Source organism: Artibeus jamaicensis, unplaced genomic scaffold, assembly GCF_021234435.1.
Source record: "Artibeus jamaicensis isolate MK-2021 breed Jamaican fruit bat unplaced genomic scaffold, CSHL_Jam_final scaffold_833, whole genome shotgun sequence".
NCBI lineage: Eukaryota > Metazoa > Chordata > Mammalia > Chiroptera > Phyllostomidae > Artibeus > Artibeus jamaicensis.
In genome coordinates, this window is record NW_026522056.1 from 27,446,071 (window position 1) to 27,473,608 (window position 27,538).

General features: G+C 42.6%; 1 protein-coding gene across 1 annotated transcript in view; it reads right to left on the bottom strand.

Moving 5' to 3' along the window:
* Positions 1-1,684: 1,684 nt before the first annotated feature.
* Positions 1,685-27,538, bottom strand: part of WDR17 (WD repeat domain 17) — a 77,324-nt gene continuing 51,470 nt past the window's right edge. Inside the window, exons 13-29 of the mRNA XM_053659798.1 lie at positions 25,760-25,962; positions 24,705-24,854; positions 24,487-24,617; positions 24,055-24,180; positions 22,976-23,131; positions 18,715-18,779; positions 16,105-16,237; positions 15,548-15,639; positions 14,395-14,494; positions 13,449-13,588; positions 9,920-10,031; positions 6,910-7,051; positions 6,529-6,631; positions 5,461-5,562; positions 4,581-4,679; positions 4,083-4,266; positions 1,685-1,920 (exon numbers count right to left, since the gene is read on the bottom strand). Of these exons, the coding sequence (XP_053515773.1) occupies positions 1,801-1,920; positions 4,083-4,266; positions 4,581-4,679; positions 5,461-5,562; positions 6,529-6,631; positions 6,910-7,051; positions 9,920-10,031; positions 13,449-13,588; positions 14,395-14,494; positions 15,548-15,639; positions 16,105-16,237; positions 18,715-18,779; positions 22,976-23,131; positions 24,055-24,180; positions 24,487-24,617; positions 24,705-24,854; positions 25,760-25,962 (2,158 nt within the window). The 3' untranslated portion in view covers positions 1,685-1,800. The remainder of the gene's footprint in view (positions 1,921-4,082; positions 4,267-4,580; positions 4,680-5,460; positions 5,563-6,528; positions 6,632-6,909; positions 7,052-9,919; positions 10,032-13,448; positions 13,589-14,394; positions 14,495-15,547; positions 15,640-16,104; positions 16,238-18,714; positions 18,780-22,975; positions 23,132-24,054; positions 24,181-24,486; positions 24,618-24,704; positions 24,855-25,759; positions 25,963-27,538) is intronic.

A 27,538-nucleotide genomic window follows, 5' to 3' on the forward strand; every position in this document is an offset into this window, starting at 1 on the left:
TAGGCCAAATATTTTCCCAATGCTTTTAAAACCCTCGTCTAATGAGATTCTTTCATACAGGCAGACTCAAACTTGCAAAGTTATTTATCCTCATTATTGGTAATATGGACATCTTCAACTAGTAAAATAAGTTCATTATTTGGGTTTTCATGCATATGAAATCTAACAATAAAAATACTTTCATAAATTAAAAAAACTGTTTTTCATATTAAGGCATTATATACGATTGACAAAAATCAAATGACCTAATTCTATAAAGAATAGTTAAAATTAACATTAAATCATAGAAAATTATAGGTGTCAAAGAATAATAGACTTGAACTTGAATCAATCCAATTCAGATTTCAGACAGAAATTGGGTTATTCTCTATTGTCTTCACATGCTGAAGAGTGATATGATTTCTTTCATATTTTATACATAAAAATATTAGTTTCCTGTACTCATTAAAATAGGGAATGTGATTATTTACATATGTATAATTTGAAATCAATGGTATCTTTTAAAGTAATGCACAAAAGATAGGCTTCTTACTCTATAACAATAAAGAGAAATATAGTAGGGTTTAGACTGTCATTTTTAAGTAAGGAAATTTTGGTCCCTATAAAATACTCCTGATACACTTCACATTGCCCATCACACCTCTGAGTTGCACACATTCTCTTCTGTAATAAAATTAACTTTTTATAAGTAAAATTTAATGTCTTTTGAGGGGTTAGAAGTGGTCAGTGTCATAGATAGGTTCATAATTATTAAATTCTATAAAACAACTTGAGTATTAAAGTACTATTCTTTTTAGTATGCATAAATTTCAAAGTCAGAATTCTAGAACAATTGAAATATTTAGAGCCATGCCTCAGGGTTTTTTTTTATAGCTTACTCTTTTAATAAATATTTAAAAAACTTGAATTTACATAATATATCCAAAATTTCAACTAATAGCCTATTTACTTACAAAAATGTGCTTCCAACTTATTTTCATCAAAAAATTCTGCTTTAGCATTAATAATATAAATTGACTAAAAGTATGCGAAAATCACTATCTGTCCATACACAGTAGAGCTATTAAAACTGTCCACTGTCATCAAATGCAAATTCTCATGCAGATATGGCTGCACTTTGTTTTCCCCTCCCTGATATTTTTCATCCTTATGTAACTGACTGTCATTGGACGTTGGGGTTTCAGATAGGAACCTTGGTGATGTTTTCTTTAAAAGAATAAAACTTGTTAGTCTTTTGACCATGTATCTCTTTACCGATATCTATTAAACACATACCTGAAAAGTTCTATTGCGTATGAGCTGAAACTAGCAGTTTTCTGTACATTGAACAGAGACAGGAGGGGTGCCGTGAGCAGAGCAGTGGGCCCTGCGTGCCTCCTGTCTCGGAGTTTTGACACAGTCGGTCCCTCAGACTGACTCACTGTGGTTCCACTACGTGTAGGTCGGACGTCACTCTCAGTGTGGTACTCACACATCTGTCTCAGTGTTTCAACAACAAACCTCTGGGTGCCTTTTCCGCTCTGTGAAAGTTTTACATTGCTCTTTTACATCACCCAGTCCTTCACGGTGTAAATATTACCTTCCTCCCAAATAGGGCTACCACAGTGTATAAAGAGACACATATTTTTTTTCTCAAAAGTATATAAATATTTTATTTTTTCAAGTTAATGAATAAAATCCATCGTTCTTCCCCCTCCCTCCCTCTTCCTCCTCCCAATCTCTGGCTCTTGGGCAACAAAGGTGTACTAGCCAATAAAAGGTCTCCAAAAACAATAGTTAAGTCTGGAGGAAAACCTCCTGTCAGAATGGGTTGAGTCGGACTCCAGTCCCTAGAGGTGAGAAAGGGTTCACCTTCGCCCACATCAAAGCGTCGTTCAGTGAGACAGCGGACTTCCCGTCTTCGAGCAAACACACGGGGCCCTGCACACAGGGAGAGGCGAGGTGAGATTACACATTCACAACACGTGTTTACACTTACAGACACAATCACGCTGATAAATAACCCACTGGAGATACTCAGGCCGTGCTGATAGAAAATATAAAAATATGCAAATTGACTTTGGGTGGTGAACACACACAGTACAATATACAGATGATGTGCTATAGAGCTGTACACTTGAAACTATATAGTTTTATTAACCACTGTCACCCCAATAAATTCAATAAAAATTAAAAGAAAAAAATAGAGTTTTTGAACTGCCACCAATATAGAAACATCTGAAAACATCTTAATGTCATATATACCATGATGTCTTTCAAAGTAGAATTTAACTTTATAATTTCAGTTTTTTTAAATACAGTAGTGATAACAATGATAATAGGTATTGTTGATTTATTAGTACAAAGTTAACATTTGATAAAGACATATATGCCTAGTAATAGCCTTAAACATACTTTACTATTTTAATCATACCGCTGGGGAAATTATTTAAGCTAGAATTTTGAACGTGCCCCCAGAAGATGGAAAGAAAACATATTGCTGTGTGCGCATCTGTATAATTTAAAATCACACCAATTGTGTGGTTTGCAGTGTATTTATAATGTAGTTATATCAGTTCTTTTGTGTGTCAAGAACTATTCTAAAGAACTAAATGCAAAAAAAAATTAATGAAACTCAATTTATGTTTCTCAGCTTTTGGAAAAGCATGACTTAAAAAACACAAAAAGCTCATTTTCTTATTTTTGTTCTAAAGTTACTAGGTTTTTGTTCATGATTTCAAATGATACCGTTTGTGAACCAGTTACTTCTGGATCTACTAAAATCCATCACACAAAGTAGGCAGCCTCCTGTTCCCAGGTACTTGACATTTCACAGTTGTCACCAGCACACACTGGCTTTCTGCAGAGACAGAACATCCTGGGAAGTGGCCTCCATCTTGCTTAGTCACAGGCACCGAGGTAAAGGTGCACCGCCAGGGGAGGTGTGCGGTCACCCACGTGAGGGAATTAGCAGACCCTCCCCAACGCAGTTGGGGAGCAGAGAAGGTGAGACAGCACCTCTATTAGGTCAGTGGGCTCTCTCAGAGGAAGAAGAGGAACAGAAGAGGAGGAAGGAACAGGAAGGGATCGGGTATTAGGGCACCCAGAGGACAGCAGTGGCCCTGAAGATGTACTAGAAAAACGGCAGCATGCATTGTTTTCTAACTGGAAGCTACTGAGTGTGCTGCTTTGGTTCTTTATCTCTGAACACAAGTTGATAATAAATATACGTATATGCGAGTACAGCTGTGTGTCCCGCCTGCTCGTTGGAATATACTGGTATGTTCTGAAGACTTCATTAGTTTGCAGTGTCAAGTTTTCATTAGTCAGGGGTCACACGAGCAGCAGGCCATTTATTTCTTTTAAGCAGAAATCTCTGCTGGCCCGGCGTGTTAGTGTTAGTAGTGGAATTAGCCGCACTACTTCGGGAAGGTAAGAGTGGACTCCCTAAACTGTGACTGGGACTGGGAGACAGAGCTCCTCCATCCGGGCTGTAGTCCCTCCCGCTGAGCACTTTGCGGGGACTCCGCTTTACTGAACAGGGACACCCACCCTGGCCCTGGCGCTGAGATGACAAGGGCCTCTCCCTCCTGGAGGGAATGGCCTCCCTGGACGGCGGGCTGGCCCTGGAACCATTCCCTGTCTGTACTGTGACCAGACATTAGGGCCCATTCTCTGGGAATTAGCCCACCCTCATGGTTGCTTACAGAACACAAATAGAGGCTATGTCATGACATTTAACTGTTATAATAGTTCCTAACTGTCGACTGTTGGTCATCTCTTTAATTTCCCTGGGGAAATGGCCTCTCTGTATTTTACAGCACTGGCTACTCACACACATGTCAGCTGTGATGGAGTATGCCTATTACAGGACTTGCTTTTATGGTGACTGCACAATGACCCTGGGGTTTATTTTAAGGAGAGAGCGACCACTTGCACTAACTATGGAAGACGCATGAGGGGCAGCTTCCCATTGGGCCTCAGAACCCTTTATACGTTCCTAGTTTGAGTCAGATGAAACTCACTTTACAACCACATTTCAAAGACTAAGGAAACAAGTAAAATGACGGAAGTGCACGGTTTCTGATGTCCCTAGACCGCACCTGGATTTTCAAGCCCGTAAGGCAGGAGACGTGGCCGTCGGAGTGACTGGGCAGGTGGGAGCCGGTCACGTGGCCCGGTCCAGCGAGGCCTCTGCACGGCTCCTCTCCCAGCCTCTTCCGTAAAGCTGCATACACCGATCTTTGTGACTCGGAAGGGGGTGTGTACGGAGAGGCGTCTGACGATCTGCGTTTCCAACAGACGTTACATTTTCACTTGTGCGGAATCACAGAAGGATTCAGGTTTACCCTCGAAACAGTCCCTGATGACTATTTAGTGCCCCTTTATAGACGATGCCAAACCAACTTTAGACTCAACTTAGGGTAAAACAAAAGCACTTAATAAAGGCAGTGTTGTAAATTACTACTGGGTCTCTGCTAGGCAAACCAGGATTCATTATTCCACTAAGAGGAATAACGATGCTCCACATTTTGAACAGGTCTGTCTAGGGTACTGAGCCACGCCTTCCGGATTCCAGGCTCTGTGCCCCAGTCACTCACGGGCTGGCAGACCGCACACACGCTCTCCATGCATCCAGTTCCTCGGAAAGGCGTTCGATCGTTAAAGGCACGGACACCTCCCGGCGTTTTAACAGCTGGCTGAAACACGGGAGAAAGAAATTAGCACCTGACGTCTAAGTCTAAGACACCAAAACAGCCAAAGAACTTTAAATAACTGATTTCGGACTCAGCAACTAGTGTGAGGAGGTTGATGTGCAGGTCTGAATGTGTGTGTGCATGTGTGTGCACACAGGTAGATGCTACCCGAACAGGCAATTATGAGTCAGCTGCTACTCCCTAAGCCCCTGTACTTTTCTCCACTAAAGAGAGACCGGAAGGATGAAATACCTGGACTTCCACCTTCCTTGAAAAGTAGGCTCCACAGTTCTGGCCCGTGGGACACAGGCACACTACCCTGAGGGGACTTTGTCCTGCTGCAGACGGTCTTGGCCTCTGTGGTCGCCCCCCTTGTACTCTTTCTCTTTCCTGAAAGCTTAGGGTGCAGATACCATGTCAGGGGGCTAGAGGCTACCTGGTAACCACAGGTAACTCAAGTAGAGGAGGAAGCCAAGAAGGTCAGAGCAAAAGCAGGGAGGACCCCAGGTCCCGATGGAAGCAGCCAACAGCTGAACGGCCCCGAAGTGTGACCTCAAGTAACTTGACATAAGACCGTAAACCCTGTGTGTTCCAGCTAGAATCAGGATTTCTGTTATTTACTGCCTAGCTCACTGCTGATTCATGCAGGTCGCCAGGGCTGTGGTATAAAGCATGTGCTCAGTGAGTAGACGGGCACATGCAACATGTATTTGGTGCCTCCTTAGAGACTCACCACCTGAGTGAGCAGAGCTTCCCGGACCCAACAGACGAGAAATCGCTTTACCTCGTGTACTCGTAGAGGGCTGGCACGATGCTCTCGTACTTCCTCCTGATCGCCAGCAACGCACCCGCATAGCCACACAGCACGAGCAGTTCATTGCGAGCTCTAAACAAGAATATTTTATTTTTAAAAAAGCTCCATGATCTGAGGTCCAGAACATTACTTTCACATGTAGTTAACTATACTGGTTATCTCTATATTTCAACTGAGTGACATTTATTGTAAAATATGTCTAGCAAATTTTCTGAACTTAAAGGTGTTTTACTCATCAGGTGCTGTACTCAGATGTTATGCTATGCAACAAATGATAATTTAAAATGAAAATCTTAAATGTGATAGAACTCCTGCCTCCTTGTTTTCCTCTGTTTCTTGGCTGTTTCTCCACGTGCCTGTCCCCTCAGGAACTCACGTGGTCAGATTGAGGAATCACTGGCCGACTGCAGGCACAGGTGCCCCGCTGCCTGCTGGGGAACTCCGCCCCGGGCGCGGCACCCTCTATTCCCCGCCAGCACTAAAGCTGCAAGAGCCCAAAGTCTCCACTGCAAGGTAGACTCTGTGTCTGGGGACTTTAGTGACAGGGAAAACAATGTCCTTTAATGTTGCTTGCTCTCTGGGACAGTGTCCGCCTTTTACTTCTCAGAACTTTCACTTCTGTCCCCAGTCTAGTACGCTCTGTACACACTGGGTATTTAATAGACACAACTACCATTTTCTCAAGAACTTGACCTTCAGAACCATGAAAAAGCTTTAAGTTGGCCCCATTTAAGCCAGGTATGTGTGTGTGTGTGTGTGTGTGTGTGTGTGTACATACCCATAGAAAAAACAAAAAACACTAGGTATTAGTAAATTAGAAGACTTATGACTTCTGCTTCAAACTGATCTCTGTATTTTTTTAAGATTTTAACAAATATAAACGTTTTTTCTACACATACATCTGCCTGTCCAAGATTACCTTATCCCCTGATCTGAACACTAAACACATAGCCTGCTTGAAACTCTTATGAAGGGCTCCCACTTGAACCTCCCATGGAAGGTTCAGTTATGAGTCCTGGAGAAAAAGTACTCACTCACTTAGCACACGTGGGCAGGAGCAGTTTTTCAGTACGAATATAACTCAGCAGGTCAAGAACGGGAAGAATGGTATCCAATGTCCACTCTGAACTCTTGATGTGTTCTGGCAAAATGAAACCAAAAAAGAGTCTCTAAATACTACTATTAAGACTTGCTCACCCACTTTTTAACCTATGGAATGAATTCTCTTCTGGCCAGACCGGTCCATCACAAGTGTTTACCCACCGACCCTCTCTCGGGCCCCCTACCACACGATCAGCAATCTGCTTCCTTTCTGAAGCTAGGGTGGCCGGTGCTGAATTGTAAAGCTTGTTAGCAATATGAATGAAAATAGCAAATAAATGAGTGGATTTTAAATTACACTAGTGACTAAGCACTCACCTTTGATGAAGTCCAAGCCAACAGGAAGGGCTTTCTCAGGTTCTTGGCTTAACAAGTAATACTTCACAGTTTCCAGCACATGGCCGCCTGCCCAGGAGGCCTCCGCCAACTGCGTACACTCTTCTACTGTGGGAAGCTTGCACTAGAAAACAGTGGGTTTGATTACAGTGTTAGAAAAATGCAAAGGGGTAAAGGCAACAGTGTAAGTACCTAATAAGTCCCACAGACCTAGGTATTTTCTTCTTGTTAGAGTTGCTCAGAATAGATGTGAACAAAATAACTTGTATTAGAATACATGTATGAAAATATCTTTAAGGTATAATAATAATAAATGGGGTGTTACCTAATGAGTTAATGGTTTTGTATCACTCAAATACATAATAAAAGAAGTAGAAAGTAAACTGTCTTGGTCATGATATTGGAATTACTGCCTGCAAATGGGATTGAGCAAAAAAAATTTGCTGAGGATAATTATTTTAGAACAAATAGGCTGACCAAATCAAAAACTACATTAAATGTAGAATACATACAAGGTTCATTTTTCCATGTCCTGTGTACAATTAATTTATTTTGCTTTGCCTTTGAGACAAAGCAACTCCACTTCAAAGAGAAAGGCGAAAAATGTACAAGCTTTAAAAGTTTTTAGCTCTGACGTTCTGAAATACTATACAGTGTTGATTTGGAGCTGATGCAATTTCATTATTGCAACATGAGAAGCAAATGCTTCCATTTTCTCCATTTCTTTCTATCCTGTTAAAGCCAAGTCTGTTCCACAATGTGGCAGGAATTACCTGCTGTGTCATATTCTGATAATGTGCATGATTCGTGACGTGCTGGTGTTCAAATTTGTCAGTGTGCTTCTAAGCACCACTTACAGTCTAAGGCTTTGCCCCTCTCACCAGGCTTTGGCCACCACCAGGATGGGCATCCAGGGCAAAAAATGTCCAATGTTGTGAGTGCAGACCCTCTGGTTCAGCCCCAGTGGGGTCATCGTCCCTTCTCCTTCGACACCTAACACCCTCCTCCCCTCACTTTTCTTCTACCTCCCCTGAAGTTATTACTCAATTTGCTCATTTACTAAAGAATTTATTCAATAGTTTCATATTTTCTGTTGTTTAAAAATTAGGTAAACTGAACATCTGAGATCACTCAGTCTCTCTCAAAATAATTACAACAAATGACATTCTAGGAGCTCTATTATACATGACATTTCATCTTGTTTTCCCATCTCTGCTCACTAAACACCAGCTACTTACTGAGCAACCATGTGCTTGGTAATGCACCTGGGTAGACTAAGACAAAAGTTTCTTTACTTTAATGTGTGCTCAAATTGCAGAGGAGATAAAAAAAATGGTTCCCATTCAAATTTCACAAATAGAAGACAAGAAGAGGAAGGTAATCATCCCCGTAATTCTCGTCCTATCTGAAAATTCTGAAGGTTATGTAAGTTAATGTAGTGCTTGAATGCATAGTTGTTGGGACAACTTGCAAAACTGTCCGGGGTCGTGAACTCCTTACACACTGACAAGTCCCTCTACCGTGCTGAGGTGTGACCAGCGAGCTCCCTGCGCCCTCTTAGATGGTCTGATGGGGAGACTCTTCCTGCCCCGCCGCAAACAGCTGTGTCAGCAAGGTCAAGTGCTCGACCTCTCTGAGCCCCACTATGGACACCTGTGCCCACGGCCTCGGAGGGCCAGCTGCTGCACAGGACAATGCGGCACAGGAAAGGGCCACCAAAAACAGCATCCCGACTTCCACGTACCTTCTAATTTCAACAGAAAAATAGTTTTTACTGATGGTGCTTATTGAAGCAAAGCACAGCTCATTTAAAGAACTGACTCATGGAAGGCAAAGTGTATAAAGAAGTTAAAGTCACTCCTCTTACAACCCAGTAGTAACTCTGAACATTTATCCTCTCACAAGTATTTTCCCTGGTAATGCTCACATACACACTCATAGTTATATACAGTGACATGTACACAACTCTCCCACACATATACACATACTCTCACACACACTCACAGGCATATACGCTCACACATTCACAACTCTCCCATACACACATGTACATACTCACACGCACATCACACACACACTTTCAGTCTATCTATGTTAATACATGAGAAAGATCATGAAGTTTGGTTTTCACTGACATCAGCAGATAACTATAAAGCAGATAAAAAGCAGATTATGAAACTATGCTCATACCATGTAATTTCCATTTTGAAAATAACTGCACAGCACATTTACGAAAATACGGTTTTTTGAGACAAAGATAAGCTCTAAAGAAAACATTTTCTAATCTTTAACTCTAAAAATAAAGCTTCTTTACTTATAGGAACCTTGACTCCCCCCCATGTGTGAGGGGCCCTATTTGTCCAGCGATGGATACTTACTGAGGACTGTGCCGACAGCTCCGAGGTACGGAGGTGGCTGTGATCGATACAAACACCCTCCCCACCTGTCGTCAGACATTTGGGTTGTTTTATGTGTAATCTTGGACACAGATCCCTACATTCAGCAATGAGATTTTTTTTAAAGCATGTCGGGAAAGTGCACACGCATTTCGTCACACTTCATCAATTCTTTTAAAGATCCTGAATCACCGACTGTTAAAAGTGGGCACAAGTGCACCTCACGGGTCTAATGGGTGAGGGACAGGTCTCGGGATCTGGGGCTGGACAGGTGGAAGCCGACGCTCTCACCCACCATTAGCTACTTCAGGCTGCGCTGAGTTCACTTGCTTTTTGAAGCAGAAACAATATCCCCTGATTTCTGGGTTTCATGAGAACTGAGTAAAATATAAATGTATGTGAACATTTAGAGCAGTTCCAAGCATGTAGATGCTCAATAAATGTTACTACTTTTTATTGTGATTTTTGTTGTGTTGATACCAGGCTCCTAATGAGACTGTCCATTTGCTTCTCTGCTGGTGTCCACCCCTCTGACTCGAGGACGGGTTCAGTGAGGGGACCGAGGCCCCCCGGGAACACCGAACATCGGCGGCTACCTTCTCGTGAAGGTCGTCTATCTCCTCCGCGCGCCCTGGGTAGAAAGCACAGAGCTGTACTAATTGCAGGTCATTATCAGGGATCATCAGGAGAAGATCGGCTGCCAAACTCCTAGTCACAGAACAGAAGGGGACACTTGCATGAGAACAGCACTCTGAACACGACACAGAGCTGCGTCAGAGGAATAAGACCCTCGGGACGCCCCCCGGCTTTCCTAGTTACGCGAACAGCCCTGAGTTCCTACCTGATGGTGAAGCCCCTCCGAACAGAGGCTACACACACCCAAGGGCAGAGAGGAAAACTGGGTCAGGAAATTCTGAAATATTTTCTAAACCTCTAACCTGAGTCTTCACACGTTCACCACGGATTTTGTTATTATAGGATAATTCTCTAACCAAACGGAGCAGCATTAGATATGTGCTTCAGAGAGAATTACAAAGCAAACTTAGGAAGTTAATGCTCATCAACAACGAACAGATGTAGCTGTGCATTAGAATACTTAGACATTTTAAGGTTCAAATTTTGAGCATTCTACCTATTACTTAGACTTTAGGTGGAAATCGAAGAGACACATGCAGGCTTCTGATTTACTTTTGAAGGTTTAATCAGCCCTGGCTGGTGTGACTCAGTGGGTGGAGTGCCTGTCTGTCAACCAAAGGGTCACTGGTTCGATTCCCTGTCAGGGCATGTGCCCGGGCTGCAGTGGGTCCCCAGGTGGGGGCTGCGAGAGGCAACAACAGTAGATGTTTCTCTTGCACACTGATGTTTCTCTTCCTCCTTCTCCCTTCCTCCCTCCCCCTCTCTCTACAAAGTAAATAAATAAATAATTTAAAAAATTTTGATCAATGAATAAATTATTTGAAAATAAGGCATGTAAAAATTGCACGGGCAACAGCTTTACATTACAGGTCTTTTTTATAAAATTATTTTTAAAAAGTCACTAGGTGAAGAGCTTTTGGTTGTATGCATGATGATTAACAGGCTAATTTTTGACAGTTCAAGAGGTTATTATTCAACTTTCAAGTAACTATGTACACATTCTGCATGACTTTCAAAGAGGCTACATTTCAAATGTGAATTTATGAAGCATGCACTGTGCATCGTGAGAGTAAAATCCCCCTTTGTTTCTGTGCCTTGAGTGAAATCTCTGTTGGTCATTGATGAAAACATGATTTTTAAAACATTAAGAGATAGTTAATCAAGAATATAGTGAATACAGCCCTGGCTGGTGCAGCTCAGTGGATTGAGCACGGGCCTGTGAAGCAAAGGGTCACCAGTTCAACTCCCAGTCAGGGCACGTGCCTGGGTTGCAGGCCAGGTCCCCAGCAGGGGGCACATGAAAGGCAACCACACATTGATGTTTCTCTCCCACTCTCTCTCCTTCCCTTCCCCTCTCTCTAAAAATAAATAAATAAAACATTTTTAAAAAATAATAAAAGAATATAGTGAATATAGAACAAGAATAGGAATAATTTATTGTGCATTAAATTTTCTATCCTCTTTGGAAAAGTAAATCTTTGAATGTTTTTACAATTTCTAAGTTAGAGTACCTCATCTGTTTTTGGTGAAATGATGAATGACTTTATGCTTTCTGATACTAACATTTAATAGCAGTTTTCAATGATGTCCATGAGAATAAAGAAATGACTACTTGTTTTTATAATATATAAAATTGCTGTGCTAAAATTCTACTCAAAGTCCTATCAACTACAGACAAAAATATTATTTTCTTCCTGTCAAATTACGTCCTGACATAGTGAAATTTACAGCAATGCCAGCTAACTTTATTCACTCTTTAGCTGAAATCACTATTTACTGAAAATTTAGTATACCTACAGGGGAAAATGCCTGTGTATAGAATGATATGGGCCGACCAAATGATTTAACCTCTTAAACTTCACTATCAGAACAGGCATTTTAATCTGCTTAGCTGAATTAGATATTCTTCCATGTTGTAGAAAGCCACAGTTGATTTGTTATACACTTAAGCATAAAATCATGTGGGCTTTTGTGCCTAGGTTATAGGACCTGTTCTCATTGTTTCATAGTTAGGTTTTGTAAGTTTTAAATCATATCAATAAATTGGCATTCTGTAAAACAAGGTGAAAATAGTTCATCATAATTTTTAATGTAGACTTTATATTCTAATATAATGAAGTTTAAATTTTTAATTAAGCTGTTTTATAAAAGTAGATGATACCTGTATGCATCAGATGGAAAGCTATAAAAAAGAACAATTTTGAATATGAATGTGATAAGTACAGAATGGGAACCAAGAAGAGGCAAACTTTAATCAGTACACATAAGAACGTGAAGGATTCTGGGTTTATAAAATTATAAACGTTCTCTTGAAATTATGCTGTTATCTTAATTATTTTTAAAGAAATTGTGGGGCTCTCCCACAGCCACGAGAACCCCAGATTTCCCCTGGAAGTCAACCTGATCAGCCTTCTATGTTTCAGAGCCGGGCATCTACCCTGGGTTTCCCTGTGCATGTCTATGGGTACTGAACCAGAGGGAGTTATAGGAAAACAAGTGTGTTCTTTATTAAGAGCCACTAAGACATATAGTCAGTTGAAAGACCTTTAAACCTCTTTTAAATTTAGAATCTACTCCTGTTTGCCTCTTTTTGCCCTCAGTTAAATGAAAACAAATTGCACAGTATTCAGATTAGATGGTGACATTCTGCATGGAGGCAGTGGCCTTGGTGACTGAGTCATGGGGGTTTGGGCTCTTGCTTTGGAGCGGGTCTAAGGGAAGTCATGGTAACTAAAGTCACTGACTGCAGTAGTTCCTGATGGAGGAGGAAAATTGGGGGCCCTCAGAGGATGGTCAGCATTAGACCCACTGAAGCCTCCGGCTCGTGGTAGGGAAGGGGCTCTTCTGTCACTGCATGGTGGGCACAGCAAGAATGGCTCTGGGATGACTAGTTCCCCTATAGTGCCCAGACCCGGACAGAAAGGGGGATGAAAGTGCCACTCTCCTCTGAGTTGGCCCCATGTAAATGAGAGGGGAGGGGCGCATGATTGCTGCCGCAGTCTGAAATCTCTGTTCCCCCACGTTCCTGAGCTGAAACCACCTCCCCACGTAGTGGTGTAAGGAGGTGGGGCCTTGGAAGGTGATTAGGTCCTGAGTCCGCCATTAGAAAAGTGACTATATTTTCTAAACCTTAAACCAAAACACATGATCTGACAGGAGGAGAGTAGTAGACATGCAGAACTTAAAATGTGGGAATGTGTGGTCGTGATGATCTTAATACGCACACATGTTGTCTCATGATGCTTTGTGTGCTTGGGATGTCATGGAGCCACACTGGGCTCCTTCAGGGCAGGTCACAGTGGGCTTCCAAACACACCACGGGGCTGGCACAGTCCCTTCGTTCTCATATCACCGCTTCCTCTCCCTGTCTTACCTTGTAGTAAAAAAGGAGACCTGCATACTCCTGACACATTATCAAATGCAGCTCGCAATATTTAAGAAATGCGTTCCATCACTGTAACACTCTTCTTCGCATTTAGAAATTCTTACCACATTGGAATCATCATGCATTTTCTCGCCAGGAACTCCAGGGCGCAGTGGGTCGCAGGGGCGGCCGCCTCCCCCAAGGCTGTGCCCACGCAGACCGCCAGCTCCAGCTCATTTCCACGGATCAGGGAGGCCATCGCCAGCTGGCTCGGGGAGGAAACCGAGTCTTCAGTGGCAGAGACACTGGGTGGGGCTGCCGTCCCCGCCACGCTCAGAGAGTAGGGGAGGCTGTACTGACCTACACACCGTCATTCTTGTACCATACATACTCAGTCATATTGCTATACAGGATGTACGCATACATAACTGCAATTTTCAAATGGAAGTGCTGATACCCGGACACACGGGAAGCATTTTACAAGGTTAAAATGGAAGAATTTAGAATTCCTGCTCATGTTTTTGCAACTAATATGTCTTGCTGCAATATCCTTAACAAATCCTTCAGTCTATTGGGAAAAAATGTGAATTCTTGAAAGCATCTTAAGGGGTGTATGGTGAGCATCAATTACTCCCTAAAGCCAACATACCCAAGATACATGCAAATGGAATCTGTGTCTTTACTGAGTGTTTTCCTCATGACATTAGTGGGTTAGGTGGAAAACACCCTAAAATATCACTTGTGAAGACTATACGAAAGCATACTTAAAAATAAGTGCTTTGGGAAGTCAGGAGTTCTGAGTCCGAGTTCGGCGATCTTTCCCCTTACTGCACTACCACTTCTTGTCTGTGAGGAAATACCTTCAAGTGAGGTTGTTACAAATACCTATCTTGTGATAACAGTAAAAAATAAAATAAAAACAGACCCCACAATCTGTAGTTTGTGCGCTTAATGGGGCCAGACAGCCTGGGACCCAGGATGTCACACAGGAAGTTACCACGAGCCCCAGACACCACAATGCCTGCCGGAAGGGAGCTTCCCATGCACTTGAACCTGCAGGGAAGGTGGTACCTCAATGTCGTCCGAGGCCAGGTGGCAGCACGCGGCCAGGACGGCTCTTCCGTCCTGCAGGTACCGTTCTGCCAGCTCTTCACTCACTGTGTGCAGGAGTCTGGAGAGAAAAGGAGAGCACGTTCCAGAAATACCCGGGATTCCACCGTAAAAGTGACCCGATGCCCGCTGGTGACCAGCGGACTCAGGGCTCAAACAGGATTTAACTGGACAGCCTTGATGTAGGTGTAAGGCCTGATTTGGGGGGAAATCAGGAAGGAGTCTTTCTCAGATGAGTTGATAAGAGGCCCCCCCCCCAACTGTCAGAAGAAAAGCCTAACTTTCAAAATTTACTATCCTACATTGAGTCATTTATGACTCAGCTCTAGGGGCAGTTCCCCTCTGAAGGATTACAAGACGGACTCAAACTGTTCTGTGTTCAGGTGGTGACTGCGTGTGGGTGGCGTGTGTGTGTTACATCCTCCAGATGCCACGTTTAGAAATGGCAGGGAGTTGCTGCAAAGAACCAGGTAGGAATACACTAGTTCACACACATCATTTGCTTAACATTTTATGATCCTTTTTGACTTGGTAAGTGTCCCAAAAGTTCAAACATCCTCTTTTCTAGAGTAAAACTGGAGCCAAGAGAAGAGGGAGGAGAAGGCAGATTAATAGATTTGAAAAAGGTCAAAAAAGTTGAAGAAGTCGAATTTCCATTTCCCTGAAAAACATAACTACTTGGATCTCTTCTTCACGCAAGGCCAACGTGTTATTCGTGGCACTCGTACTGGGCTCGTGGGGTCAGGAGTGATGTCACTGTGCTGTTGTCCACACTGACTTTACAGCAAAACATCCACGGGCAGCGCGGCGCCACTTCTCCCCAGTGGGTTTGCTCAGCAGCGAGCAATCAGACACTTGAATTGCAGTCTCCACACTGAAATGCGTTTTGCTGTCCTGGAAGCCACAGAAAGGGTGTCTGGGCTGTGTCTCCATGCCAGGCATGTCCCCACTCACCTGGGGACAAGTGCCATGGTGGAGCTCACTAGAGAAGTGCAGGGAGCTCACGTGCCAGCCACGTCCTCTGAATACAAAGAAAGATGAACTACACGGCCCTCACGTCCTCAGGGGAAACCCACTGTAACAATCAGTGACCCCCAAACTAAGAATCGCTTACTCATTAAAGTCTTCCTTGTAGAAATCATCGGGACAAGAGGATCCTTTGGGTGTAGAAATGTGGAAGGTTTGCATATTCCCCTCACAAGCAGCCTGGAATTTAAAGAAAGCTTGAATTAATGTTTAACTAACTGTTGGTAACCGATCAATTTCAGACCAGTATTTTGAACACAGCATACCTGAATCTTGTTTGAAATTTATACTACAATTTACAGACACCCTTGGAATCTGAAAAATAAATGTGAACTCCATTGTACACATGTGAAGCTTTGAGTTCACGGTTACAGACAAAGCTGCACGAGCATGTAGAACATTCAACTGCACTCAACAGTTCAGAGTTCACACATGCTTGTATATTTAAAGACCTAAAATGCATCCAGTGCAACCAGAGCAAAGAGACTGGAATGTCGAGATGGAAGGTGGTGGCCACCAGGAGGTGGGCAGAGGCTGAGCCACCTCTGACTTTGTCCATCACATCAAGGGGACTCAGCCAGTAGGGCCTTCTCCTTCCCACGCCCACCCGCCCGCATGCGCACCTGTGCGGGCGCACACCTCTACCTGGGCAGCGAGCAGGGCTTCTTTCAGCTGGCCCCGGGACAGGAAGAAAGCGACCAGTTTTTTCACGTCCCCAGTGGCTACGCAGTAGGGGATGACATCATCCTTATCTTCCTGGATTAATTGATCGGCTCTCCTAATAAAATAAGAAATTTTTTTTACAATACACTAATTTCAAGGTTCTCAGCTGGACTGAGATTTTCAGAAACATCAAAAATTTGAAGCCAATGCCATCAAGCTCTTTTGCAATATCACTTTTTAAGAAAGCAGATTTCATGGTCAAATCACATATGGAAGATGAATGTTTTCTGAATTAATAAATACTATAGGTACCTGTTTTCCCTTAGAACACTACCTAGTTTCATATTTTAGATGTACCGAATACTTCAGGCCTTAAAATTAATGTAGCTTATCTATTTATATGAGCAACATATTTTTTTGAAAATAAGTTGTGAACTGGGTATGCATGAGGGAAGATCCGCTCTCAATTGGGTTGATAAATACATGGGTGTCTACTTTGTTAAAGGGAATTTTAAATGTTATAGTGAACACAACAATGACTAGAGAGCTTCTAAATACAACTAGCTTAAAAATCATTAAAAAGGATCATGCAAGAACTTAAGTACTCATAATAAACTGGAGACTATTGTAAGTGACCCAAGCAGGGTAATTTTAAGGAAGATAATATTCCAGCTACGTGAAGGGGGTAAGGGGAGGCTGACTGTGAAGATTATGAAGAGTACACACATGTCTGCCTCTGTCTCTCTGTGTCCATCACTGTCTCTCTGTCTATCTCTGAGTCCCGGGCACTTTCTCAATGACCAGCCTAGCTCCTCCCACCCTTCATATTTAACTTCAGTGTTGTTCAACGCTGACCTGGTATATTTATGTTGGCATTTGCATTAAATTACATTTCAAATGCCAATCTTTGGCTAGGTGCAGCGACCTATTTTACGTTGTTTTCCCAGCTTACCATCCACCATCCCCAGTTTATAGAGTCATCGGGGTGCTTCCCAACAGCTGTATTTTTACCACGTGACCCTGACTTCCTTGTTATAGCTGATCAGAAACCACATTTCCTCCCTTGGCATTGGAAACCAGGACTGAGGACTGTCGACCCCCGTCCGTGGCCAGCTTCACAAGACATAACTCTGGAGCCGTGGGAAGACTGTATCCTGGCCACTACACACACTGTGGAGCACGGAGGACCAGGCATTCATTTCCAAAGACCAGTAGAGTTTTGGTGATGTTGAGACAAAATTGTTTCTGAAACAAATGTCTGCTGCTGACTTGGCCTGTTAAGGTCTCAGTGGGAGCCCTAACATCAGACCTCAGTGCAGCGTGGCCCCACCCCACCCTCCAATCCTGCAGCTCAGAGCCTGGGGCCGAGGGCTGTGTGCAGGTCCGTTGCTGAGCCCACAGTCAGACAGCAGGTGCCGGGAACTCGGTTTTCCCACGGCAAAGGCATTCACTGTTCCGGGTCCCATGCTTCCCCCGACTGATTTGTCTGTACATGTGAGTTGCAGTTGGGTTCTCAATAAACCACATACCATGAAATAAAAATCAAATGTTTTCATTTTTAATGCCAGATATAAACACTCCTCAAATAGCACCCTATAGGCCTAGCACAGTGATTAGCACATAGCAAGCAAGGAATAAATAGTTGTTGCATGAATGAGTGGAATAGAGAAGAGTCTCATGTTGTGGGTTAAAATCTGTCCCCGCCAAAATATGTTGAAATTCTAACCCATGGTACCTGTGAATGTGACCTTAATTGGAAATACGGTCTTCATCACTGCAATTAGTTAAGATGGGCTTATACTGGGACCCTACACATGATACGAGTGGTGTCCTTACAAAAAGGACAGTTAGGCACGGAGACACCGGGATAAGGCCACGTGAGGGCAAGGCCGAGCGTGGAGTGGTATGTGTACAAGCCAGTGACAGCCGGGATGGCCGGTCACCCCCGCTGCTGGGAGGAGGCACGGGCCTTCCGCAGGAACCCCTGCCGGCAACTTCTGATCAGGCTTCTAGCCCCAGAACTGAGAGTGAGTTTCCATGGTCCCAAGCCACCTAGTCTGTGGGACTTTGTAACGGCATCCCTAGGAAAGGAATATATCCTGGCAGAAAACCTTGTTTATTCCATTCCTGAACAAGGGCACCTAGTTTAGCCAGCTGAGCACTGAATCTCTTCTTCATCCTTTTGTTCCTCCTTCATGTCCACAGAGGGGGAACGGCAGGGACTGCTGTCTGACGAGAGAACTGAGACTGTGGAATGAGCGTGCCGCAAATGCTTGGTGACCCTCAGAAAGCCTTCTCCCTTGTTTTCCAGTGCCAGCTCACTGGCCAGTGAGTATGTCCATGGGCCTGTCATTTCACTGCCCTGTTCACAGGGGACACCAGCCTCCCACTGTCTTTATCAGATGACAGGTTGCATACAAGAACATGAGATGACTTGTAACCGGTTCACTTACTGGATCCGTAGATACAACATCCAGTGATTAATTATAACAACACAAAGGGGAAAATCTCAGACATGGCCGTCATATTTGTACAGTGTTTCCACTTTAACGTATCTGAACACATCCCTTAGACACAGGCCGTCTGCCTTACCTCTGCATTAACTTCTTCCAGTATTTCACAGAGACGCCTGGCGCGACAGACAAGGCCTTGTCCCACTGGAATAGAAGGAGGGAGAGCAGAGATACAGTGATCTGCTTGCACGGCCTGACTTTGAACTTTTGACACTGTAAGACTGCTGATAGGGTATGTGCATTTCCAGGGTTCTTTTTGTATTTTCTCATGCATTCCACAGAGAAGAAGTACCACCGTATTTTAAAACAAAATAAGATACGTAAATTCTATTACTTAGCAGAAAAAATCCCAAACCTAGACAAAGAGAAGAGAGCTAGGGAGAGCAGAGAGAGGGAAGGAGAGGATGGGGAGGGATAGTAACTAAACTATGAATTTTGAAAACTCTATTAACTCATCTTCCAGTACAACACCAGAGTAGCCTGTGCCATGTGGTATTCTAAGTTCAATGTTCAAAATAATGTGTAGTAAAATTTTTATTTCACTGATATTTTGAACAAATATAATATCTATTTCTATTTTTATTCTTTCCCTACTCATTTTGTAAGTTATATTTATTGTAGATTTTTCCTTTCCAATTTGTAATACCTGTCCTTGTATTTTAAAAATTAAGATGCTGATAAAGAACCTCATTGCTAGGTCAAGGCTGACAGTGATGGTTATTTGACTCAAGCTGTGGATTTCACTGAGTTCATGGCTAGAAGGGAAGTGAGGAAAAAATATTATGATATATCACTACATAAATCAAAACTTCATTTTAATTAAGGCTTTCCAAAACAGGGTTCTACCGCGATTAAGGCTGTGAAGTTAGTAATGACCCTGAAAATAATAGGTTCAAGTTTAAAAAGGTAATTTTTAATATTATGCTATTCATAATGATGTTGCCTGAGAAAGGAAACTTAAATCATGTTTTTATGAGAAATTTATTTATAGAGAGAGAAATGGAAAAAAGATGTTAAAGTATAGATTAAATTAACCACACCACATTCTCAATAAAAGCATGTTTCAAAAGTTAAAGATTAAATGTTTTTCTCATTTCATAGTATTAATCTTCTAGAAATAGAAACAGTTTAAAGGGAGGTGATAATGGACAATTATAAGAACACCCAGATATCTAAATGATTTTAAGCATGGGTTTTAGGTCATTGAGTCCATCAATAAAACCCTACAACAGATTTATTAAATTCCATAAGTGGATACCTGATTAAAGGATCTTTAATTAAATTTGCATTAAATAGAGTTAAAATTTCTTTAAATGTATTTTTGACTACGCTACTACAGTTTTCCCATTTTCCTCTCCTTATTCCCCTCTGCCCTGCACATTCCCTCCCACCCGCATTTCCCCCCTTAAGTTCACGTCCATGGGTCGTACATATAAGTTCTTTGGCTTCTACATTTCCTGTACTATTCTTAACTTCCCCCAGTCTATTTTCTACCTACCATTTATGCTACTTATTCTCTGTACTTTCCCCCCTCCTCTCCTACTCCCCTGCTGATAACCCTCCATGTGATCTCTATTTCTGTGATTCTGTTCCTGTTCTAGTTGTTTGCTTAGTTTGCTTTCGTATTTGTTTTTATTTTAGGTTTGGTTGTTAATAACTGAGTCTGTTGTTATTTTACTGTTCATATTTTTTATCTTCTTTTTCTTAGATGAGTCCCTTTAACAGTTCATACAATAAGGGCTTGGTGATGATGATCTCTTGGAACCTGACCTTACCTGGGAAGTACTTTACCTGCCCTTCCATTCTAAATGATAGCCTTGCTGGACAGAGCAATCTTGGATGTAGGTCCTTGCCTTTCATGACTTCGAATACTTCTTTCCAGCCCCTTCTTGCCTACAAGGTTTCTTTTGAAAAATCAGCTGACAGTCTTATGGGCACTCATTTGTAGGCAACTGTCTCCTTCTCTCTTGCTGCTTTTAAGAATCTCTCCTTACCTTTAATCTTGGCTAATGTAATTATGATGTGCCCTGGTGTGTTCTTCCTTGGGTCCAATTTCTTGGGACTCTCTGAGCTTCCTGGACTTCCTGGAAGTCTATTTTCTTGAACAGATTGGAGATATTCTCCTTCATTATTTTTTCAAGTAAGTTTTCAATTACTTGCTCTTCCTCTTCTCCTTTTGGTCCCCCTACGATTCGGATGTTGGAACATTTAAAGATGTCCTGGAGTTAACTAAGCCTCTCCTCATTTTTTTTTTGAGTTCTTGTTTCTTTATTCTGTTCTGGTTGAATGTTTCTTTCTTCCTTCTGGTACAAACTGTTGATTTGAGTCCTGGTTTCCTTCCTGTCACTGTTGGTTCCCTATACATTTTCCTTTATTTCACTTTTCATAGCCTTCATTGTTTCCTCTATTTTGTGACCATATTCAACCAATTCTGTTAGCATCCTGATTACCAGGATTTTGAACTGTGCATCTGATAGTTTAGCTATCTCTTCATCTCTTAGTTTTATTTTTTCTGGAGCTTTGATCTGTTCTTTCATTTGGGCTATTTTTTTTGGTCTCCACACACCTGTTATGAAGTAAGGGGCAGAGGCTTAGATGATCACCAGGGCGGGCAACCCACGTGGCTACACCGTTATGCTGTATGTTGCGGAGGGGTCCCAGAGAGAACAATGGCACTCGTTCTGCTCTCTGCTGACTTTCAGTCACTTCCCTCACTACCCGAAATCAAACTGGACCCTTCTGGTGCTGATTCCCAGGTGGGTGGGTTTGTATATGTTCTAGGACCCTGTGGGTCTCTCCAAGGAACTCTCCTGTGAGGCTGGGAGTTTCTCCTAATGCCACAACCCCCACAGGTGTTTTCAGTCAGAGGTTTGAGGCTTCATTTTCCTGCGCTGGGACCCTGGGTTGTTCAGTCTGTCTCACTCCCCAGTTGTTCCTCCTAGTTTATCTGAACATGAATGTGGGACCACCTGGACCTCCAGCTGCTGCCTTGCCCTAAGCCCTCTGCCCTGGCTGCCTGTCTCTGCCCCTCCTACCAGTCTGGGTGAGTGTTTGTTCTTTAACTCCTTGGTTGTCCAGCTTCCATACAGTCTAATTTTGTGGCAGTTCTGGTTGTTTTTTGTTTTTAAATTTGTTGTTCTTCTTTTGGTTGTGCAAGGAGGCACAGGGTGTCTAACTATACCTCCATCTTGGCTGGAAGTCCCAAGTTTAAAATTATATATACCAAAATATAGGATTCAGAAGGATACATTCTACTATTCTACCAAAATTTATTTATTTTCTCCTTGGTTTTTGATAGATATTATTCTTTCTAGTAGTGCCTAGTTTAAAAAAGTAACTTTTAAGTCATAGGTTTACTTCTTCATAAGTAAAACTTTTACAGTAAATACTTTTTAGTTTGCAATGCCTTTCAATAACATTTTTAAATGGCACATTATTTTAGTTCAACCAATAATTACCTCCTGTGTATGAAGAAATCAAAAGGTACACTAAATTTAATTTTGATATATTTCATTGTAGCTTGATTGCTTAGTTTTACTTTCCATTATTTATAAATATCCTTAATATCATGCTTTGTCGTTGTGAAATGAACTACCTTTGAGCTTTTCAAATGATCAAGCATGAAACACGTGCATGCTGTTCTAATCATGTTGGGTTTCTTTTTCTGACGGTGGAAGAATTTTGTTGAACTAAATGCACGTAAAGAAAAAAGAAAAGCTCAGTAAGTTTTCACAAACTGACTACACTCATGTAGCCAGCCCTCAGATTAACAAGCAGAAGCCCTCCCCTGCTTTGTTCTATGGTAGCTACCAACCCCCTTCCAAATGTGAGTGCCATGCTGAATTTTAATAGGATAGATTTATCCTAATGTTATTTAAAAATTTGTTCAGTCCTCCCTAAAAATCAGGACGTGTCCTCAGAGAATCCTTAGTGGAAACCCTTCTTCTGGCCAGTGTGGGGTTTAACATGACCAACAGCACTTGCAAGGGGGGACCCACCAGGAGCAAATCAGCCAATAGAGCTGTTGTTTTAGGAATCAAAGCTTCCAGCCCAGGGCAGTGGTTCTCAGACTTTAACATTCAAAGAATAACCTGAAGGGCTACAGAAGCCTGGAATATTGGGCTCCATCCCCAGGGTTTCCAGTTCTGTAAGTCTGGGGTGGGGAAGGAATGTCGGACAGCCTCCCCAGTAGTGCAGACAGGGCATAACTACTGTCCTCTGGCACACACGTGACATGCAACTGACAGAACTAGCTCTGAAAGAAGACACACTCACTATGTAGGATCTCACACTCAGGACACTTCGTGAAGCTCATTGATCTTACTTGAGCAGCACCTCACCTCGCCAAGTTCGACCATCAGTTCGCAGTATCTCTGGATTTGTCCTAGTCTCAAGTGTATCTCAGCGGCTTCCCTTAGTCTCTCCTCTTTAGTCGGAGCACCGATACCGCCCCCAAATTTGGACATCTTGACTGTGGTCAGTTCTTGGGCTTCCGACTGGTGACAAAGCAAACAGAATTTTTCTAACTCTTCTTAGAAAAGAGCTGGTGATAACACTGGACCATGAAAGCATTATACGGATAACAACGCACACATATTTTAAAAGCATGCGGCACTGGGAATGAAATATTTTAAAAATCAATACTTTCTCTCTGTAAAATGTGACCCCTCTGTAAACAGAGATTATCGGTGTGGGTGGGGCACAGAGCTCGAGTGAGCCTGGTGCATGCTCGCCCGGCCCTGCAAACTCAGTAGGGGTGGTGGCCATGCAGAAGACCAGAGGACCAGAGGCGAGTGAAATAGATAGATTGCTGGTGACAAGGGTACAGAAAGGCCTCTAATTAAAATGAAAATTACTGGCCCTGGTGGCCATCACGCCCACACCGCCTGACTCCCTCTGTGCACTAACTGTTGCGCTCACCACTGAGACTGCAGTGCAAATACGAAAGGTATCTCTTCCTTCCGGTCCCAGGACTGGTCTGTGGTTAGCACTGAGTATTGCCGCAGGCAGGAGGTACCGAGTCATTTTGCGCTCCACCTCACTAAGATCTACGTTACATGGTCGGTTTTAATGGAATGTCTCCCAGGATACAGCCGGTCCGGCCTCTGAGACTAGAGCCACGGTGGTCCATGTGCCACCATCACCTGGTTGCAGGTAAATGACTAGCATTTTGAATCCTTCCATGAGACCTTTGAAGAACTGGGTGAGCCTCGGCCTCTGAACACTACACCTGCCTTCACCTGTCCTCAAATAATTCACAGCCTCATGCTTGCTTTTGCCTGAAGATTTAACTATCCATATTCACTTACTTCAGTCTACCAGCTCTAACATATAAATTTTGAAACAACCTTTATGTTTTAGTAGTGGAAGGGCAAAACCACTTTTGCTGGAGCATGATGCATTTGCACACTTCACTTACCGTTCTAAATTTGACCATGTGTTTCAGGTGCATTATGCCTTTACAGTAGTTCTGAGGAAGCAAGCTGTCGTCTTGTCCTTTGATCACAGCAACCAGGTTCCACAGATTGTCACTGCCACCTGGAGGCTAACGAGTGGATACAGAACAGGCAACACCGTAATGATGAATGGGAAACCGCACGGCACTGGGCATCTTCAAAAAGCTAATGCAGGCATAATGAAATAGAAAATTAATGCAATAAATCTACGCCTTATCCCATTTATTGTTTCTGGCTTCCACTTGCTGTCTCACACTGTACAAAGTATGTTCTGAGGCTCCCAGTGAACCAGAATGATGCATTTAAGTATGTGTGATATACCTTCTGACAACAGCTGCAAAGATTCATTCCTCGGAGAAGACAAATGCCCACACTGAACTCCTGTCACTACTTACTGATAAGCATTCTGAAAACCTCCTCAGCTTTTCCACTCGAGGATTGCCGGGGAGCTTCTCTATTTCTTGTTTAATATCTCTGGACACTTTGCCACACAGGACAGGCAGGGCACCTTGCAGTAAGGCATAATCTGGAGAACAGATGTAATTTGGTGAGAAAAGATGGCTATAAAATACCATTTAAAAATAAAACGCTTAGCCACGCAGCTTTGCAATACCAGTGTTCCCGACGATTTCTTTCCAAGACCTGTCGGCCAGAATCTTCATCTGCAAAGGAGTGGTCAGTGGGGCCAGGGACCAGAGCCGCACCGTCGAGTCCCGGGAGCAGGAGGCCACGGTGAAGGGCCGGGCGGGGTGGCATGCCAGACCTGAGGGAGACGCAAACCTGCGTTGACTAACGGAAGACTTGAAAATGTTTTCTATCTACAGGCACCTCGTGAAACTAGTACAGAATGGATGTTTGGAAGAAATGCCTCTGTCCTGGCTGAGAATGATGGAAGAATGTAATCCACTAGTTAGCATAAAATAGGAATACAAGTTGAGCAATCGTTAGAAAGCAAATGGCCCTGGAGGGAGATGCTGAAATTATGTTTCAGTCTATTAACACCAGTGGCGTGCACAGGAACCTGTGAACTGACGGGCGTGCCAGCTCCCAGAGTCGGGGCCCTTTCCACTGAAAACACCCAGAAATGGGGTTCTCTCCCACACAGGCCTACATTCCCTCAACTAGAAGGCAGCTATTTTTGCATCTCTGTCGACCTCCTTATGGCTTCCAAGGGCTGGGGACTACAGAGGACAGTAGAGTGCTGTGCAACAGACAGTCTGATTCCCCACACCCAGCGCGACGGTGCTGAAAACAGAACCCCGCTCTCTGAACTCCGAGGCACAGCGGCAGAAGAATGCCTGAGCTACATCCGCTTCATGACTGAATCCCTCTCCACAGCTTACCTCTGGAGGGACAGACCTCTAAGCCATACACGCAAACAGGTGCATGGGTACATGTGTGTACATGTGTGTAGGAACTAAAATGTACCTGCAGATAAAGACAGACACTGTGATGCTCATAAAAGTTATCTTCTGCAAATTTGTGATGACGTTTTTTATCGCTATCTGGATGTTCTGATAGTTCAGTAACGACAGGTATAGTTTCTAATGAGAAAAATGTTTTTAAAAACAAAACCTTTCATGACTTCTCCGGAAAATACCGCTTTGCTCAGAAGTTATCATCGTCATTAACAGAGCAACATTTGCAAGCACATGAAAACTGCTTTACCATATACATCAGCGCCGTGGTCACACACGGTGTCCAAGCAAGTCCCATCTCGAGTGTCCCATACTTTCATGGTGTAGTCCCAGCTGCCGGACACGAGCAGGTAGGGGAGCTCGGGGTTCCACATTAGGGCCCTCACAGGACCGGTGTGTCCACTGAGAACATTTATGCAGGCATCCTGAGTATAATCCCAGATTCGGACAGAACTGAAACAGAATGTTGTCGAAGTAGTGCCATTCAAGTTGCAACCGATATAAAATATTAACATATTCTTACTGGAACATGACAATTATTTCTCAGTATATTAAGAAAGCATTCTATGTTTCAAGTGATGTTACGATTCTCCTCTTTAGAGCAGATAGAAATGAGTCGTTAGGCTACGGCTAGCATATTCCAATGTACAGATATATTTTTTCCTGACTTTTACTGGTTAATTTGCTAATGAAACTAAATGTACTATTTCACAGTTCATATGTGTTTAAAAATTGCTTTCTTAAAATAAAATATCCAGAATAGATAAAGCCAAAGAAAAAGATGATTAATAACGTGGATGGGGCAATCGAAGAAAACTCAAATTATGTATCATGAAATAGAGTATGTATGACAAGGGCTATTAGCTGAAAGATCAATTCATATTCATGATCACATCAGCACAGTAAGCCATTCCTTCAGTAGAGTAAGTTGCTTATCTAGTGTGGAGACACTCTCAGATTGAGTACAAAATTTAAATATAACTGGATTCATGGCATTGCTTCAATCTACTGACTCTGCAAGGTACAAATGTTACTAGAATAAAATCTGAACTCAAAATCAACTTAAGACCTCCAAATGCCAACTCTGCTTGAACAATCCATACTAAATTTTTACTCACAGATTTATATAAATCTGATGAACTCAGAGATTATATTAAACATTATATTATATATTTTTATTCCTTGAATGCATATCTCTTTCCGCTTTATATAAAAGATTTTTTTCCCCTTACCCTAGTACAGAACAATGGATCCAGGTATATCAAAACCAATTTTGGGGTGCTGATTTCTTAGACATGCTTAAATTCTTTTGTTGGATATCATACCTTCACACACAGTACTAAAGGGACTTGTTTCAAAATACTTTGTTACCCTAGGCGGCACCAGAACAGGTGTCCTTTCTTTTATGACCCAAGTCCGATTGGGCAAACATCAGGCTTGGAAGTCCGAATGCGTATTTTTTAATTAAGCCTCAGAAAAGCTAGTGCTGGCCAACTGCATACAAGGAGTACCTGAAGCTGGCTTCTGGGGTGAAGTACACTCTGCAATAAGTACACTGGCAAGGAATGAGTTCCCTACAATTCTGACTCTTATTTACACAGGCCAGAGAACATGCTAAGTACAACCATCATCGGCTTGACTGCTAAAGGACCGGGCACCAGAGTTCAGTCAAGGCCTTCAGCTTTCTTTACCGTTAGTTAGTAAATTGCTCACTGCTGCCTTCCCGAAAAATGTGTCTGAGACAGTAATTGAAGATGGTACTTTTGTCATGTAGAATAGAATTGAGACTTTGGAGTCCATGTTAAGAGACTAAAGTGATAACCCACAGTAATCCCACAATTATTTTTATTATTAAATTTGGGTTTCTTTCAAAATTTCAAGATGAAAATGCTTAATTTTTAATAATCGACCTGTGGTTACTGTGTACTATGACTTCTCCTTGTATAAAGTGAGATTTTTCTTACCTAAATTTATCTCATGTTTAGCAGTGACCAAAATGTTAAATCACTCTTGTTACTAAAGTATCTGC